This window comes from Suncus etruscus, chromosome 3 (genome assembly GCF_024139225.1).
Source record: "Suncus etruscus isolate mSunEtr1 chromosome 3, mSunEtr1.pri.cur, whole genome shotgun sequence".
NCBI classification, from domain to species: domain Eukaryota; kingdom Metazoa; phylum Chordata; class Mammalia; order Eulipotyphla; family Soricidae; genus Suncus; species Suncus etruscus.
In genome coordinates this window covers 74,457,389-74,477,147 of record NC_064850.1, presented here as the reverse complement: position 1 = coordinate 74,477,147, position 19,759 = coordinate 74,457,389, and the positions used below count along the sequence as shown (strand labels likewise).

The window sequence follows — 19,759 nt, the reverse complement described above, 5'->3', positions numbered from 1 at the left end:
GAAAACTTAGAAAGAAGCTTAGAAATGACCAAAAATAAAGTGGTTTACTTTATTAATATAAAAACTTAGAAACCTATTTTTCCAGTAAGGACTTTTTTAGGAGTTTTCACCATACTTTTCTATGTTCAGCACTTATTCCTGGTTCAGTGCTTAGACATCACTCTTGGTGATAGGAATTAAACTGGGACCAATCACATGCAAGGGAAGCACCTTAAGTACTTTATCTTCTCCTCTGCACTTCAATATTACATTTTTATCAGATCACTTTTAGGCAACTTACTTAAAAAGTTAAGAAGCACCTGATAAAAAAATTTGTTCTATTCTACACAGGATGCCTTACTATTTCCTCCAAATAATACATTTGCATATACTATGGGTAACTTAGAAACTGGGTTATTTTTTCTCACCTAAGTTCAAGACATGGAAAATTATTTGATTGTAATTTGAATGTTTCTATTCATAAAATATTTGAAAGGGATCAAAACCAGTATAATGACAAATGAAAACTTGAAAACGACTGAAACACAGTGTGGGTTGCTGGAAAGAATTAGTAGGCAAAACTAGTGAAATCTGAGTGTGTTCTTAAATAGTAATGTGCCACTGTTAATAGTTTAGTTGTTATCAACTCTGGTTTTATATGCTGGCAGTGTGACTGAAAGCCTTGTAAAGAATAGAGGGACTTCTTACACACACACACACACACACACACACACACACACACACACACACACACACCCACCCACGATGAATACAGGGATTGGAGAGAGATATACTACAGAAGGTAAGGTATTTGCTTTGCAGAGACCAACCCATTCAAAGAAAATCTTTATCTGGTTTGATTCTTAGCATCATATTTTGCTCAAAAGTTCTATCCTAAATGATGTTTGATCACAGAACTAAGGGTAAAACCTTGAGCACAGCCCAAACCCTTTCTTACCTCCTACCCCTCACTACAAGAACAGAAGATGAGAAAGGTGAGAAAGATATTTTTGAATTGTGTCCCTGTCACCATGGTTCACCATGTCACCTTGAGTACCAGAGAAAATGATCACCAAGCACTCTCCAGGTCATAACCCCTGGGTTTCACTGAACGGCCCACAACTTTCCTCCATGCCTTACTCCTTCCCTCCGCAAAAAAAAAAAAAAAAAAAAAAAAGAAGAAAGAAAAAAAGAAAAAGAACAGCAGATGAGGCAACCCATGCCAAACTGCATGGATGTCCTAAAGATGTCGTTAACAGTTATTTGGAGAAGCCATTACAGAACAGGTGAAACAAGAGTTGAGCAGAGACAGGTGGATGTAACTTAAGTAATTAAAGAGTTTCCAAGAGATGGGAAGAGATAGATATTTAGAGAAATGATTTTCCCGTAGTGACACAGAATCTGTTCATTGGCACTGAGAAGACCTAATTGAAATTTGGTGAAAATTGATAGGCCAAGCTAATATGGTGACAGTGAAAACATTGACAAGCTGAGTGCTTACAAATCTAGGAGCACAAATGAACAGTGATTGATAATTTGGGGCATGGAAATCATGTAGAGATTTGTGTTCGTAATTTTCATTTTTAGGCAATGCTTTGTAGAAATACTTGCAAGAAGTAATTAGATCCAGGGTTACTGTGTATGGAATACCAAGATGTAGGAGTAAATTTTTTTATAAAGGTGAATGATGCCAGAGAGTAGCAAAAGGAGTAGGACTTTCCCCTTTACAGAGTTATAAAAGAAAGACTCAAGAAGGGATTTAATGCTAGCACTCAGGAGGCTAAAGACTGATGGTTTTGGTGTTTCTGAGGCAGGGGAAATGAGTTTCAGTAGTCTGTGTTCTCTGTCAAAAAGAAAGCTGAAATCTTGAAAAACTGCTGTATTACTAGTCAATTTTATGAGTCTGGTTAGTGGGCTTGGACTCTAGGTTATGGGCATTAAATACTAAGAGCTGTGTTGGGCCAGGGAGTGTATGGGAAAAGAATATAAGAAATAGGAGGCTGCAAATTATCCTAGTTTATTATATGACTGTAGATGAAGGGGGCAAATGAAGGTCACTTCAATTAAATTTAACATGTGTTTATTAATTACTAGTTATATGCCAGGTGTTGTTTTAGGGACAGTGGAAGATGCAATAGTGTTTTTCTCCCCACCCATCTTGGGAAATGGGGCTCTGTTAGATTCTTCTAACATTAGATAGAAGTTCATCTTATTCATTTGATAGCAGAAGGACAGATTCAGTTACAGAATAATTGAAGGTGAAGAGAGTTGGAGAATTCACAGAGCAGTAAAAGGAAGGGGGAAAATTAAAAAGAGCCTTTTCAGGTGTTTGTGAAGTCAGTCTGGGAAGGGAAAAGGAAACCATCCTCTAAGAAAAGCATAGAAGTGGCTGCTCAAAGTGTTGGGTAATTTAGAGGTAGAGGAGGGCAGACTTGAGGAGCTCAGGTTGTTTTTAGGATTTAGGGTATTTTTTAAAGCTTTTAGAAAGTTTATGATCAAATGGAAAAACAAGTGTGGTTAATTTCTTTTATCTTGTAAGAGAAAAAGTGACAATACGTAATCACTGGAAATAATTCTTTTGGCTGCATTTAATGTATTTGTTTGACTGTCCAGTGAAACTAGACATTTTTAAAAATTGTCCCCTCCCTCCCTCCCAAAAATAAAAAAAATTGCTCCCTCCCATTTCTTTCTCAGTGTCTTGGTGTCTGGATTTAGACAGGACTTTTTTCTGACTCTTGAAGCTTGGGGTCTCAGAAGGCTCTTAAGAAACACTGTGTGCATGACCCGTAATCACAAAGTATTCAGAATTTACAGGGGAAAGAGAAATGCGAAAGATTTTATGGCTGTTTGAGATAAGCATGATTTGAATTACATTGGTGACATATTTCCTTGTTTATCTTTTCTTTTTTTTTCTTTATAGGTCCTTCCCTTCTTTTCTCTTCCCGTCCTTTCCCTTCCCTTCCTCTCCCCTCTTTTTCTTTTTCTTTCTCTTCCTTTCTTCCTCTTCTATTTTTGGTTACATTTGGTTGTGCTCAGGGATCATCCTGGTGATGGTGAAGCAAGGGGATGGGGTGCTGTTGCAGGTTATCTGGTATACAAGGAAAATAGATACTATTTTCTACACATTTAGAAAATGGGACGGTGTTCTCATCTTTTTTTGGTCAACAGAAATCAGTAAATTAAAGAATTGTGAGCAGAATTTTGGCTGCTTAAATGAGGAAGTGCATTATTTTTAATTATCAATTAGGATGCTTTGGCAGGACTATAGGAATGAAATTTGGTTGGTATAATTTCCTGGATCACTGCTTAGATTTATTCCTTATATATAAAGTTGCTTTAAAAGTGGCAATAATTTATTTATTATTTTTAAGCACAGTTGGCCAGAAAATTAGTGTAGGGTAGTCCATCTCTGAAAGGAACTAAGTATTAGTGCACTTCTTGGACTTTCATGCTCAGACACAAGAAAACATCTGGAAAGGGAAAGAAAGCAATCACTTTCTTCCTCAAAATACTTAATTTCAAAAATTTAAAAAGTATTTCAGGGGCCGGAGAGATAGCATGGAGGTAAGGCGTTTGCCTTTCATGCAGAAGGTCATCGGTTTGAATCCCGGCGTCCCATATGGTCCCCCGAGCCTGCCAGGAGCGATTTCTGAGCTTGAAGCCAGGAGTAACCCCTGAACGCTGCCGGGTGTGACCCAAAAACCAAAACCAAAAACAAAACAAAAAAAAAAAGTATTTCAGCATTTTTCTTACCAATGAAGGAGAGAAAAAGTCACCATACCACTTTTTGTTTGTTTGTTTGTTTGTTTTTTTGGGCCACACCCGGTGATACTCAGGGGTCCCCAGCTATGCATTCAGAAATCGCTCCTGACTTGGGGGACCATTTGGTATGCCCAGAGATTGAACCGCGGGCTGTCCTAGGCTAGCGCGTGCAAGGCAGATGCTTTACCACTTGCACCACTGCTCTGGCCCCACACGTGTGTGTGTATATATATATACACAATATATATATTGTTTTTTAAGCTTATTTTGTTAAATTCTGCTTGGAAAGTAAAATTATAGAAGATACTATTTGACTGTCAGAGGATGGGATTGAAATGTGATTTATTTGAAGACAACCCACCAAAATGTAATCACTTACAAAGTTAGTCTGAGCACTTGTTTTTATAGAAGACCATGAAGCACAGACAGGAGTTGAAGGGATTTTTGTTGAGGGATATATTTAACTTAACGTCTTCTGTGGCTTCTGTAGCCAAGCTTGATGTGGCCTCAGCTGAGGTCAAGTACTCCCATTCCAGCCGCTCAAGGGCTTTCTCCCTGTGCTGCCAGTGTGCTGGTAAAAATGACTTGAAACTCTTGTCAGCATGGTTACTGGTGCATGCATCCCAGCCCCACTCAGATAAACCTGTCACAACACAGAGGCGGTCGCTGGAGAAGAGTACAAGGGCAGGCCTCGAGCTTTTCATTCGAGCATCACTAAACGTGCACAGAGTGCCCAATTATTTCAGCATTATTGAGCAAGCCTACAGGAGGACCCAAGCCTTGCTACATTAGATTTTCTTTAGTAATTTGCTCAAGTACCGCTGAGGACACTTAAAGGGCTTAAAACGGTGGCTGCAACCAGTTCCCTTTTCTGGGTTGTTAATTCAGGTTTTCTCTTTCAAATTAACTCTCACTGCAAGCTGTGTGGCAGTTCTGGTAGAACTGCTTAACACTAATTTTCTCAATTTTCAGCTTTTCTTGTTTTTGTTTTTGTTGTTCAGCATAACTGTTTTAACAGTCACATATATGTTTTGGTTAGAAATGTATGATAGCAAAGCCTTCTATTATGTAGAACAAAACAGATGCTTTCAGAAAGATGGAAAGAAATCTGAATTTCAGCTGTTAACATTATTTAGTTGATTTTACCATATAAAGTTCAAATTCTTCCATTACATTCCAGAGGCCCCCCAAAGAACTTAGAAAGAGCATGTGTTCTATTATCCACTTCTCTCTCCCTAGTGCAGTATCTAAAGCCTCATCTTCCATGTGGCTTACCTACTTTCTTTCCCCATATTCACCCTCTCAGGCACCACATAGTATGTCTCCCTTTGCCCCAAAAGCACAGAATGAGGAATTAACCCCTAGTCTTCTTGGCTAAAATTACAAATATAGGACTAACCTTTTTTTTAATGGACATTTTATTTTGTATTATTTATTTCATCCTTGCCCTTTGCCCTTTGTTGTTGTTGGGAATGTTTAGCAGGGACAAGTTCAATATCTTGGTTTCATTTTTCACAGCAGCAACAACTCCAGGCCCAGCATTTATCACACGGACATGGTCTACCAGTGCCTCTGACCCCACACCCTTCGGGATTGCAGCCCCCAGCCATTCCACCCATTGGGAGCAGTGCGGGGCTCCTGGCCCTCTCCAGTGCCCTGGGAGCCCAGTCCCATCTTCCCATTAAAGATGAGAAGAAGCACCATGACAATGACCACCAAAGAGGTGAGCAATTCAGGCTCAGCTTTGACTACCTATGCTGACATACCTCCAGGCTATGCTTTCTATATCTCTGAGTTTAATTTTACAGGGGCTTTATGTTGGATTGTAAATCAATTACAGAAGGTATTTTTTTAGTCATATGTCACCTTGAGGGTGACAGAAGTTAATGCACTCTTCAGAGGTAATGTATTCCCCAAAACCTGTTTCATAGATTCTGATTTAATTACCTTGAGCCCCAAAACCCAGTATTTGCTCTTTTTAAAATAATGATAGTAATAACTAATTTTGACCAGTTCCATTTGGGGTCAAGATTTCCTGAAATAAGTTTAAGCTAACAATTTGGCAGAACAGTTTTATAAATGAAAAACAATTTAGTTATGACTAGGATTAGCTAGAACAATTAAAAAAATTTCCTAAGTATGAAAATAATTTTATTAGTCTTAGGAATTGAGAAGTTGCCCAAATCAATGACATCTCTTGATTTAACTCTTTTATTTTGAAAAATACGTCTGTTTAAAAATATGAAACTAACTCATTTCTTCCTATAAGAACAATCAATGATTTATGCAAAGGCCAACTAATGCTTATTTACTGTTAGTTCCCCTCTTTATCAAAACAGATCTTAGTATAGAAAATCTTTGGTGTATCTGTACGTGTATAGTGGCTACTAAAAGTTTTATTTGCTGATGGTAGAAAAAGAAATGAAAAGTTTTCTTCCAGCATTCTTTTGTGGGAATTTATTTAACACATGAGTGGTTCATTGGTAGAAGGGTGTGGTTCATTAATTATAAGCTCCAGTCAACTCTTGTTTCAGTGTTATTACCATAAATTATGATCTTGGGTAAATGATTTTTATCATGTATAATGAATTTCTCATCTCTGATGTTGTAAACACTGTAATGTTTGTTATCCAGTTATCTTAATATTATGGTGAAGATCTGGGGCATTTATTATAAACACATTTTAAGTGGAGGTGATATAAAATATGGAATATAAACATGAATATCCAGCTTTTCTGATGCTGCAAGAAAGAAAGATTGGTGTTTTGTGAATCTGGTAGTGTAGTATATTAATTAACTTTACAGCAAAGTTGAGGTCTATGCTATTTAAAAGATAACAAATTTGAAAAACATGTATTTTGTATAAACTAACTAGTACTTTTCTTTTTTTCCTTCATCCTATCACTTGATCTGTGTGTGCTGCTGCTGTTTTGCCTATAGACAGAGACTCCATCAAGGTAAGGACTCATTCACAGGCTAAGAAATGTCTTTAAAAGACTTTGATTGAACTGAATAAATGGAATTCTTTGAGTTTAGAATAATTTAGTGGACTTTTACTAGTCTAGCTACCTTTTTTTAAAACATTGCTTTTAATGTTGATTGATACGTATTTTTAATTTTGGGTGTCACATCAGCTGTGCTGAGGGATCACTCCTGGAGATACCCTGGGGACCCTGTGTGGGTTTAAGGATCAAACTAGTATCAGCCATGTCAAGATCAGCACCTGAATCTCTATACTCTGTTTTTCCAAATATTTTTTTCAACTACTGGTTCCATTTCTCTTTTAGAATCAAATTTGTAGACCTAGATTGAATGATTAGATCAGGATTGCACTCATCATTTATTGTACCTTGCAATGTGAAAAAAAAAGATTAACTTTTTCTTCAGGTAGGCCATAAGGTGAATAATAATGAGTGGAAACAAAATAGAAATAGATATTTGTCTCATTTTGGGGAAGGGATCATTTATCAACATATTTACCTGAGAGCATTTTTCTACACAAGAAAAAAAATTTTTTTTTATTTGTAGTTTTGCATAGTAGCATGGCCTTTTTTTTTTCCCCTTGGTTTTGGTTTTGGTTTTGGGTCATGTGTGGCAACACTTGGTATGGGTGTGGATTGTTACTCACCTGTCTGTGATTTGGTGTCATTCTTGGACACGTGGTTCCAGGAATAGAATCTGGGCTTCTCACATGCAAAACACAGGCTCAGCCTCAGTCCTTTCTACTTTCAGTCCTCTCTGCTCTCCCCTTTTTTCTTTCCTTAGGCTTTACATTTATCTTTTCTGCCTTCCCTGTTTTTGTACAAATAAGTTATAGGGAAAAGGAGAATGAATGTAGAGGGTTTTTTTTTTTTTTTTTTTTTTGGTTTTTCGGGCCACACCCATTTGATGCTCAGGAGTTACTCCTGGCTAAGCACTCAGAAATAGCCCTGGCTTGGGTGGACTATATGGGACGCCGGGGATCAAACCAAGGTCCTTCCTTGGCTAGCGCTTGCAAGGCTTACCTCTAGCGCCACCTCGCCGGCCCCATGAATGTAGAGTTTAATGATCAGGATATCTGTGTAAATCAGAGTAGGACGGGCTAATGGTGTCTGAAATTATATATAGTCAGGAAATAAGAATAACAGACTACTGGGGAGGAAATGAATAAAATATAAAAATTGCTTGATGACCTTGATCTTAGTATACAAATTTATTACAATGCCATTGTATTTTGTATAGATTAGAAAGAAAGAACAATTCTCAAATATTGGTGAAATCAAAGGTGCTCTTGTTTTCTTTTTCTCTTGCATTCTTCATTGTTTCATGTATTGCATTTTATTTTAGTTTATAAGCAATTTAATTTCTTGCTGTTTTAATGAAGTGACATATGTGAAAATTAAATCTTACCCTACAACCACCTGTAATAAAGTATAGACTACTTATTTTTTGATCCATTTACAATAAAACAGAATTTTTTTCCTCCAAAAGTCATTAAGTAATAGGACATAAACACTATGTTGTTCTATTTTACCCTCTGGGAATCTTTGTAATTTGAAGGAATATCTGCATACTTATGGAAATGTCATCATTTACAATTTGAACTATGCACATTGATTTGATTATGTATTTACAGTTTCATGTTTTGTTGTACATACACATATCAATACCAAGATATCAATACCAAACTCTTAATCAGTGTATATTAAGTGTTCCAAACACATATAGTTTGGAAATAATATGTAAATGCATTTATTGGGTTTAGCTAATAGTAGTCATTGAAAAGTCTAATTTGAGGCCAGAATAAACATTCCTTGTCTTCCTATGATAAATATGTGCCATTAGGTGGGCTGAGAATGAAACAAATGCCTCCTTTCATACCCCACTAACAGAAGACTCTGAAAATATTTGTGTCCAGTGCACACGTTTATGTCAGATACATTTTATATTCCCTTACACAAGAATAAGATATATGTGGGATTTAAGAAAAATAAAAGACAGTATTGTAATAATACCCAGAGATAATAGAGATGAAGGCTAGAAGGACCAGTTCATGATATGAAAAGCTTAGCACAAAGAGTGGTGAGTGCTGTTAGAGAAATAACTACACTGACAACTATCATGACAATGGTAGTGAGTTAGAGAAATAGAATGCCTGTCTCGAATACAGACGGGATTGAGGGAGGAGGGAGTTGGGGAGTATTGGTGATAGGAATGTTGCACTGGTGAAAGGGGGTGTTCCCTTTATGACCGAAACTTAATTCCAAATATATTTGTAATCTTGGTGCTTAAATAAAGATACTATTACTTAAAAAAAATAAGAGCAAGATGTATATTTTCAATTTACTTGGGATGAGTGTCAGAGTGATATCTAGGTAGTTAGAAGCCAGGGAAACACGAAAAAGAAAATCAAGCTCGATTTTGTCTTGATTTATTATGGAATGAAGCTCACTGAATAGATGCTTTTGTTGTGTGCTATTCTCTGATTGGAAGGTGTCTTGTCTAGATTTGGAGCTGTCTTGCTGCTATGTAAAGTGAAATAGCTTGCTAATTTTCATAAATTTGTTTGTCCTATGATGCTCGGGGAAATGGTTGCTTATTCTACTCATTGTCTTTTTCCTGTTGTTATTAGCCCCTGGTTAAGACTTTTATGATTGTTGTGTGACTTGAGTTGGTTTTATCCAGTGTATGCCACTTTCATGCAACTGGCATCACACTTATGTGAAATAATTTATTCATGCAGCGTAATGCTCCTTAACATTAAACAGGTAATGAACGTGACATAAATTTCCTTCTTGCTTTTAATTTTTCCCTTTCCTCTTCTAATGTGCAAACAGGCAGTTCTGGTGCTCTAAATAATAAGTAATTTTTGGCCATCTGTCAAAGGGAAATTTCAATACAAATTTAAATTAATGGTGCCTGAAATTTTTTATAGCTCCTCTAAAAGCCTCTAATGTGCAGAAAATTCTGAATCTGCTGGTAGTAATTAGTGTTGCATGTAATGAGGATGTGGGCAGTGTTATACAGCCCCAGTGTAACATTTTGATATGGTAGCAAAATTTTGATTTACACAAGGTTGTAGATGGATTTAATTGTGAGAGACAATTTAAAATGTTTTCTTGATGTTACAGATAATTAAACAGGGCAGATTCAGAATAGCTCATAAAGTGTATATTTAAATTTACCATAAAGATTTAGGTCATTATGGTGCTTTATCTTTAGGTGAGAAGTAAAAGAAAAGGAATTACCTTGTTAAAGTTGGGTTTTATTTTATTTTGCCCCGTTTTTCTTGGAATTTCTTTTGCCACTAAGCTACATGCTTTTGACTTTATTATCTAATTTCTTTAGCTCCAGTGGCCAAGTTCATTCTTAATCTTATTATTTGCAGACATGTCTGCAAAGTTTTAAGAAAGGAGAGAGACTATAAATATGGACCTAAAGGTGGAAGTATTGTAGTAACCCAAGAATCAGTTTATTTGATGATGCTGTGCTGTAAATATGAATATTTGAGTGCCTTTTGAAGAACTCAGCTTTTTAATAACTCCATATGCCCCCCAATAAGGCCCCTATTTGGAGATTGAATTTTGCAAAAAAAAAAAAAAGATTATGGTTCATTCTCTTTTTTGGTGATAGGATACAAAACACCAGTTTAGTTCTCAGAAAGGTTTCTGCTTCTCTTTCCTGGATGTGGTGCTTACTATCATATGGAGCATTTAGGATTATTTCTGTCATCCTGTGCAAAGTCACAAGTGAAGCCCAGGAAATTTTTCTGTGATGCAGTCTTCCAGTGTTGGTTCCTCCCTCCTACTGAGAGCTAAGGAAAAAGTTGTTTAGCTCTAAAGTGGTAAGTAGGGCATTCCCAAATTTGCTAGGAGCTTCTTAGTTGCTAGAGATACCAATTCATGAATAGTCATTGGATTCCTCACATTACTCTAGACTTTCATCTGGGTGGCTGAAATGAGGGTAATGATTCAGAACAGTGAAGGCCAAATTGCCTAAAACTTGGTTATAGAAACTGAGTTTGGGAAGTTAATATTATTAACCATCTCTACGTATAATATCTACAACATTCTTATGCCTACTAGCAATATATATATATATATTCAGAATTTACTCTCAGCAACTATTGATAAAGCTGTTTGTTCTCTAAAGTTGATATTTCTAGTCATAACTTAGTACTTCATAATTTATTTTATGGTATTTAATTAGCTTTCCTTTATATATGTGTGTATATATATATACATATATAAATATATACACATACATACATATATTTGTTTTTTGGCCACACCTGGTGACACTCAGGGATTACTCTTGGCTATGCGCTCAGAAATTTCTTCTGGCTTGGGGGACCATATGGGACACCAGGGGATTGAACTGCGGTCCTAGGGTAGTGCACCCAAGGCAGACACCCTACAGCTTGTGCCACTGTTCTGTCCCCTCTTTTATATTTTTTTAAAGTCTTAATGCAGTAGTCTCCTCAAGTCAGTATTGCCTTAGTCACAACTAATAATTATTATAACAATATCCCTTAAACAAATGATTTATATAGGAGGGGAAGAAAATCATAGTGTAGACACTGACAGAAAAAAACTTAAGCTTGAAAACCTGATCAAGGTGTTGGTGTCTTTATCTGTAAAATAGGGTATATATGTACTTGCTTTTTCTTCATGATGGTCATTTTAGTTTTTTTTTTTAATGCCTTTTTGAAAGTTTGACTCATTACCATAGAGGATGATGATTTATTTTCAGAGGAAGGCTCAGGCAGTGACTAGTGGGTAATGGAGCCCCTCCTAGTAAGAGTTGGGAGGCTGTACAAGTCTGTGTGTTAATAGTGCTTAGACCTATGAATTCCACCCTTTACCTATAAATTTCTAGCTGTTTGAACTATTTCCCTATTCCCAGGTGGTAATCATATTAGGCACTTGTACATTGCCATTTGATCTCTAAAACATTATCTTTTTAGAATGCAGTTGGAGAATTTGAGTTTGTTTCCACAAAAATCTACCAATATTGGATTTTATGATTTTCCAAGTTTTGCTAATTAATGAATATGAATAAACTGCAGTTTATTTTTTACTAAGATTTACCTATATACTTATCATTAAACTGGTGATTCTGTTTTGTTTTCTGTGCCTCTTTCCTATCTAAATTCTTTGTTCTAAAGTTTTTACGAGAGTCTGTTTATTACTTGTAGCTAAGGCAATGCCTGATTAGTCTGTTGCAGCTGTTTTCTTTTTAAAAAAATTATTTTGTTCTAGTCACTATTTCTTTTGAGGTGCAGAAACTTTTCAATTTAATATAAACCTATTTGTTTATCTCTGCTTCCACTTGTTTGGACAGTGATGTTTTCTCCTTGAAGATGCCCTTAGTCTCAATGTCATGGAGTGTTTTACGTACTTACTCTTCTATATACCTTCTATATACCTTATGGGTCTGATATCAAGATCTTTAATCCATTTGTATTTTACCTTTGTGCATGGTATTAGACAGAGGTCTGAGTTCGCTTTTTTGCATGTGGCTGACCAGTTTGGTCCAATACCACTTGCTGAAGAGGTTTTCCTTGCTCCATTTAGAATGGGAAAAACTATTTATCTGATACCCATGAGATAATGGGTAGATTACAGAGAGGAAAAGATGAATTTATGAAGGCACTAAAAGGTCTTTTACAAGGGCCAGAGCAATAGCACAGCGGTAGGGCATATGCTTTGCATGTGGCCAACATCTGACAGACCCTGGTTCAATTCCTGTTATCTCTGATGGTCCTCCTAGCCTGCCAGGATCAATTTCTGAGTGAAGAGCCAGGAGTAACCACAAGTGCTGCTGGGTGTGACCCAAAAACCAAAAAAAAGAAAGAAAGAAAAGAAGGAAGGAATGAAGGAAGGGAGGGAGGGAGGGAGGGAGGGAGGGAGGGAAGGGAGGGAAGGAAGGAAGGAAGGAAGATCTTTTACAGTCCCAAAACTGTAACAGAAAAGCAAAATAGCACTATCAAACTAAATAGTAATAGAGTTACATTAAGTTTACATGTCGTCTTGGCCCCCTGCACTCCCTCTTAAGTTCTCAGTTATCTGCGAAAAGCAGAAAAGAAACTAGCTAAATAAATTCTACATCTTGGTCATTTCAACTCATTCACCCTAACCTCATGATAAGATTGATGCTTGTATCCACTATCCTCACTGACCTCTGATCAATGCACACTGCATTTATAGATCATAATTGATATTGCAGTTGTGAAGGTAAGTAGCATATATGGGAAGGATTAAAGCTACAAAGCCATTTTTACCTTCATTTTAGAACTTTACCTATTAACAACTTGCTGAAGAATCCTGGGCCAGCTTTCCTGTGTAAGGAGCAACTATTCTATAGATGCTTTTCTGCAGTATCAGGAGCACTTCCTGTTGAACCACATGCAGCAGTGCCTTTTAACTGGAGAAGTCCGTAGAATAGTATATAAAATAGATTTGCATGAAGTTTTGGTGACATACTATTTAATAAAGTTTACCAATAACAAATGATTAAAATATTCATGATTATGCTGTTTACCAGTATATAGAATTTTATTTGTATCTTTTCACCTTTAAACAAAATGATCAATTCAATGTCCATCGCCAACTTGCCAAACATGTATTACTTAAGATAGATTTTTATTTTTATTTAAAAAAATATTTTGGTGGTGATAGGGAGCAAACTCTGAGTCACCTAACACATGTGAAGCACTTGCTTTTCCACTAATCTGCATTCTCAAACCCACTTTAAAAGATGGGCTTTTTTAATAAAAAAAGCAGTTTATTGCTTGATTGATTGTTTGGTTTGGGGCAATACCGGGCGCTGCTTAGGGGTTACTCCTGGTTCTGTGCTCAGAAATCACTCCTGGCAAACTCGGGGACCATAATGGATGCCAGCAATCGAACCTGGTCCATCTTGGATCTGCCTCATGCAAGGAAAATGCCTTACTGCTGTGCTATCTCTCCGGCCTTTAAAAGATGGACTTTTACAAACAAAATTTTATGTAGGATTAAAAAATATGTATAAGCTGCATATTTCATTAAAGGTGATAGACTAAAGACACCATGTGACTTAATAGACTAAAACTCTCTTCCGTAAATTTTCAACATTTCAAAAACAGTAATTTCAACCGTCTCTCTACAAGTGTGTAATACCACTAAACCATGAAGTAGTAAGAGGGTGACTATAATAGAATTAGAAAAATCTTCAATATGCTGTGAATTTTCATTTTCCTAGGTTAGACTAATGCTAATGGGTAAGTAATTTACTTTAATTTTAAAACTAGCCATTTGTTTTCTAAACATTTGGAATGTGGATATTTTCTTATATAGTCTTATCCCAAAATTAATTATACAATAAATTTTTTATTTTTATTTTTATTTTTTTTTACAATAAAAATCTTATAGGGTCTATTTGAGGAATACAGTTGGCCATGTCATCAACCAGTTAATACAGCAGTGACTGTAGTTCACTTGGGATTGGATAGTAGGAAGATTGTCGTAATATTTACCTAGTCAGCACTTAATTTTGGTCTCTTTCAATTGCTTTTTAAAATAACTAAATTGGAATGAAATGGCAATTTGCAACCAGATCTTTGACATTGCTGTAGCTTATTCATTGTAAAGTTGTTTTTTTGTGTTGTATTTTTTACTTTATCAGGGAACATCCAGAACTTCTTTGGGTTTATGATACAGCAATCTGCTGCTCATTATTAATTAATACTTGCCTTTAGGCATATAAGCTGTATGAAATGTAACGGGTGCCCTAATAACAGAAAATATGTTGTAATTATCAAACAGATGAATGTTGTTACTGCAGAACTGGTCCTCAGGTGTTGAGTGTGAATGAATTAATGATGTGACTGCCATGAGAAATAGCTGTGCCTGTGTGCTCTACTCTCCTCACCATTTGCTGAGACAGAACACTGCTTACCAGTGGTGAGCTGTTTATAAGATCTGCCTTGCCCATCTGAGTTTAACATGTGAGGCTAAGTTCTTTTCCTCAGTGTTCAACAGTTTCACCCTTACGTTTTTTTAATGTCTCTAATTATTTTGATTAAAATGTATATTTTATCTCTTGAAAAAGTATCAGACATAAACTTTTAATCATTTGAAGAGACTTAGACGGACCCAAGGGGGCTTTAAATGTTGGAAATGAAAAAGTATTTGTTTTGCAAAATGTAGATATTTCAAAAATTATTCCACTGAATCACATTCGTTTGAGTTTTAGTAAAATCTAATCATAATAAAAGGAAAATTCTAAACCCACATGGGGACGGAAACCTACTTACTCTTTCTTGAATAATTCCAAAGTGCTTACCCCTATGTTACCTATTTTGTTCTGTGGTAGTTTGATAGAGTTTTAAGTATTTCCCGGGTTAAAGACTGCATACCACCTCTAATAAAGCTTATAATTGAGGACCTGAATAGGGGGTTATCTCTGATTATTTCTATGGCCACAGAGTTGAACAGAATACTGAATTCATGGACGACACTAGGAAGTTGGTTTGCTGAGAGCTGAATAATATACTTCTGAAAGAGATACTGGTGGATTGGAGAGATAGTACAGCGAGTAGGTTGCTGGCTTTGAAGAACTCTGGTTTGAACCCAAGTACCCCATATGGTCCTATAAGCCCTTCTAAAATAATTCCTGAGCATAGTGGGTGCAGTGAGGAGGAGGAGAGAGATCTTGCTATTAATTGGAAGTTATTTCAAGACTAAATCTTGCTTTGATTTGGCAAATAAGACTTTTAGGAGTCTTGGTGGGTGTGTGTGGGGGGGAATGCTTAGGTTTTTACTCTCAATCCAAATAGCAGCCAAAATATTGTATTGGTTTAACTATTGGCTTATGCAGAACCAATGTTTTTGTTTGTGATAAATTATACTGTCTTTAAACACTGATAGTTTAACGTTTAGTACTGTTTCTGTCTGTTAGTTGTAATTGATGATGTAAGTGCCTCCCAACCCCCAGGGTCAGATATGGCACTAAAAACAGGAAAACAACAGCATGCACAAGCGTGTAATCCAGTCACCACCTTTCTTCCCACATGCTACTTATTATGCCATCCCCTCTTTAACTAATATTTATGAAAAGCTTAAGTTTCTCTCTCTCTCTCTCCCCTCTCTCTCTCCTCTCCTTCTCTCGTTCCTCTCTCCTCTCTCTCTCCCTCCTCTCTCTCCTCTTTCTCTCCCCCCAAAATCCACCTTCCCCCCTCCTTATTGAAGTATAGGCAATGAGGTGGAAGTTAAAATGTCTTAAGTATTCTTGTTTTAAGTGAACTTTCTAAGATCTGCTGATTGGGTGAGAGTGAGGAATTCTTTTTCATGGAAATGTACTCATTATTTAATTGTATTGCACCCTAAGGATTCTTGAATCCTTTATCCCCCCAAATTGTTTTGAGTCCTTTTAAAGTTATAGAACATTAAAATTTAAGTGGATGGGGTGAGGCAGAAGGATTAGTAAACAGGTTAGTGGTGCCACCCACTGAGAGCAGCCTGGAGGCAGAATAACACCTCGGTTTTATTTATTCTTCCTCTGGTCATTTCAGTTCTAGACATTTGTGAGTATTCCATTCGTTTTCTCTAAACTTGTTTTCTTGAGCGACATTTGGCCTTTTGAACAACAACATAAAATTGGAAATGCTAATGTTTCAAGCCAACTAAAGGAGGAAAATAAAAATGTCACCATGGTAACAAAGCTGCTTTCTAGATGGTTTCCTAAGATGTGTCTGAACTAGAAGCAGATGTCTGATTTGAGAATCTTGCCTCCTTCAATGTAAACAAATAACTTCTGGGCAGGTGTTAGAAATAATATGGAAATCCTATTAAGAGGCCCTGGGTTTCTGTCAGTCAGGAAGCCCTTGCCACAAAAGGGCTGGTTGCCACATAAAGGAACAGAGTAAATTCTCATTAGGCTTGAGCTTTTCCCAGGAAATGATTGTCTCTGTGTGTTCTTTCTCCTGTGAATCTCAATGTAAGCTGTTGCTTCTATTGATCTATTCACTGGCTTGATTTTTCTCCTCTTCATTCCAGATTTCTCGCCCTATCCAGCCTGCTTTCCCCCCCTCACAGACCCTTTCTCTCTAGATTAACACTTGATCTGTACTATTTCTCTAAGAGTTGTGACATTTGTGATTTTAACCTTCCCACCCTGAGTGGGGTGGGCTGGGGACAAAGTCAGTTTTTATCCCTGGACCTATTGGACAAAGAGGCAGGCTATGATTAGCCCAATGCCATCATGAGTACTGTTCTCTGTGCATTTGCTTGAAGTTAGATTCTTATGAATTAAGCAGAAACAAACTGAAAGAAGAGACCGCTTTTCTGTAAATTTATAAAAACATGCATTGTCCTACCTATGCTGTATCTCAAAATGTGTTGTCCAATGTGAAATTAAATTATTCTAACAGTTTTATTCAGCTTGGGGGCCACACCTGACTGATCACTGCTTACTCCTGTCTGCATGCAGCGATCATTCCTTGCAGTGTTCAGGGGACTTTACCCATACCTAGGAGGGACACAGATTTATAAGACAAGAGCCTTATGTGCTATGCTTTTTTTTTTTTAATTAAATGAGCTATATCTCAAGTGCTCAGTAACCACATGTGATTCTCTACTGTACCATACAGATACAAAGCTAAAGCATCACCTTAGTTTTCTTGGTTAAGGAGATACTTGATCTGACAAGGCTTTACTGGTTCCACTGTGCCACCTGGTTACAGTCATTTACCTGTATTCTTGAGTCAGGTCATACTGATACATAGAAACACTGTGTGCTCAACAGCTTTATAGCAGTGTCATTCACCTAATGCTCAGAAATGGCTAGTGTAGCTGATCTTACTTCCAGAGTGAGAGATGGTAGTTGAACACCTTCCTTTTAACCTCCGTGAAGTTGTTGGAACAGTCTAACATGCGTAGGTCTTCTCAAAATGGACCCCAGGAGACGCATTTTAATATTTCTAGATAAAAAGTTGAGGTATTTTGGTGGGGTAGTAAAGGTAGTTTCAAGACATAAGGATACTTTTTCTAATGTTCAGAAGGTTAAATGTGGATAAACACAAAATGGGTTTCAGAAAAGCTACAGTGTTATTATGCAGCATTTCTCGGACTAGAGGCTTGGAGACTTCACTTCATAAAGCCAATAAAGCACTCACTGGTGGTCTCCTGTTGCCCTAGCAACGGACCATGGGGCACAGTGTATGAGAAATGCATGAACATCTGTGAATTAATCTTTTTGAGTTTGTTCTTTTCTTGGCACCGATTGGGCCACTCAGGCTCAACCTGTGATGCTCAACTCAGAGCATCAACCTGTGATGCTCTGCAGAGGGCTGGAGCACTCCCCAGGGCTTGCCCAAAGTGCATGGTAGAAGGGAGATTTGTCCTACTAGTGCTAGCAGTGAGAGGATTTGGCCTGACACTACTCTCAGTGGGACATAGCTAGCTTACTTTCTGATGTATGGGGAAATAAATACTAATCTTTCTAGTGAATCTCAACTTTATAGGATTTATTGGACTGTCCTGAAAAATTAATTGTTGGAGAATATTGACAGTGTCACTTGTGTTTTATCAGGTCTTGAAACATCTCAGTTATTTTACACCTTTGCCCCAACATGGCCTTCACTCTACAGGCTGTAGTAGTCTGAATAAAACTGCTAAATCAGATGTTTAGGTTGGAATTTGTTTTGATAATAAGTTATGGTAGTAGTATGCACTCCTTGATTTTATTTAGGGGGACTTTTAAACTAAGCCAGGGACATATTTGTCTTTGAGAGAATTAAACCAACTTAGAAAATAGAGAAGCATCCATGAATGATCTTCAATCATGTTAGATACCTCAGGTTATATACTTAAGTTTAGATTGTGGTCCTAACCCATTGCAACACACACATTTTCCTCACAAGATTGTACCTTTTCAGTGGTTCCTGAGATTCTTGGTATTGACAGATGAACTTGAAAACTGAGCTTTGGGGGCAGTGAGGTGGCGCTAGAGGTAAGGTGTCTGCCTTGCAAGCACTAGCCAAGGAAGGACCTTGGTTCGATCCCCCGGCGTCCCATATGGTCCCCCCAAGCCAGAGGCAATTTCTGAGCGCTTAGCCAGGAGTAACCCCTGAGCATCAAATGGGTGTGGCCCAAAACAAAAACAAAAACAAACAAAAAACTGAGCCGTAAAATCTAAATAAAATATTTAAAGTTAGTTACTTAACAGCTGGAGGGCAAATTTGTCTGCATTATATCATCGGGGTTGCAAAGCAAAGATTAGATACAATCCGCTCCCTCAAATCATTCATTTTCTTGCTAAAATATGGAACTGAGAAGTGCTTCCTTCTAGGAAGAATAAAATATATAATGGATCATTCATCTTCATTTATCTTGGTGCTGAAGGCAGTCTTCCCAGGAAGCTGCCAGGACTGGTGTGCAAATAAATGCAAACTTGGACCTTTAGTGGCACTGGCAGCAATTCTGGCAACATTATGTTGACTCTTAGTCTTGATGGTGCTTTGATTCCCATTTGGATCATCCTTCGTTGGATTCCCTGAATTCAGGCTCTTTTAAAACTATTCTACTTGTGGTATTAGAACTTCCCTCCCTCAGACCTGTGTTTCAGGAGGCTTCTCTGATTTAAAACCTCACTTTTCAAGAATCATTTAGAAGTTACCAACTTTTTGGTTGAAGCCAGTCTTAGGAATACAGTAGTAGTATTAGATGTCATTATCATTTAGAAATGGAAACTAAAGCCTTAAATTGGGTTATTTATGCCTTGGACTAATGTTTGTTTTGTTTTGTTTGTTTGATTTTGTAGGCATCATTTTTGATGCCAAAAAGTGAACATGTTTCAGATCATCTAAATTTAAAAATTCAGAGATACATGGTTGTAGTGATGAGATGTGAAAGGAGTTTGCATCTCTGTTGTTTTTCTCATTTGCATTTAAAGGTGTAGATTGTAAGCAGTGATTTTTATGAATTAGGTATTAGACAAGGAAATGAAACAGTCTATAAATGAAAAAGTCTTCTAGCATTCAGATATTTTTCTTTGACTA

The 19,759-nt window shown here is 37.0% G+C and overlaps 1 protein-coding gene across 9 annotated transcripts in view; it reads left to right on the top strand.

Annotated features, from left to right (window-relative positions):
* The window catches only part of LOC126004152 (transducin-like enhancer protein 4), a 158,777-nt gene that overhangs the window by 77,568 nt on the left and 61,450 nt on the right, over window positions 1-19,759 (top strand). For 5 of the 9 annotated variants that reach the window (XM_049770562.1, XM_049770561.1, XM_049770557.1 and 2 more), the window contains 2 exons: window positions 5,260-5,464; window positions 6,682-6,698. In XM_049770562.1, coding sequence (XP_049626519.1) covers window positions 5,260-5,464; window positions 6,682-6,698 — 222 coding nt within the window. The remainder of the gene's footprint in view (window positions 1-5,259; window positions 5,465-6,681; window positions 6,699-19,759) is intronic. The other 4 variants (XM_049770563.1, XM_049770558.1, XM_049770565.1 and 1 more) reach the window with 1 other exon arrangement.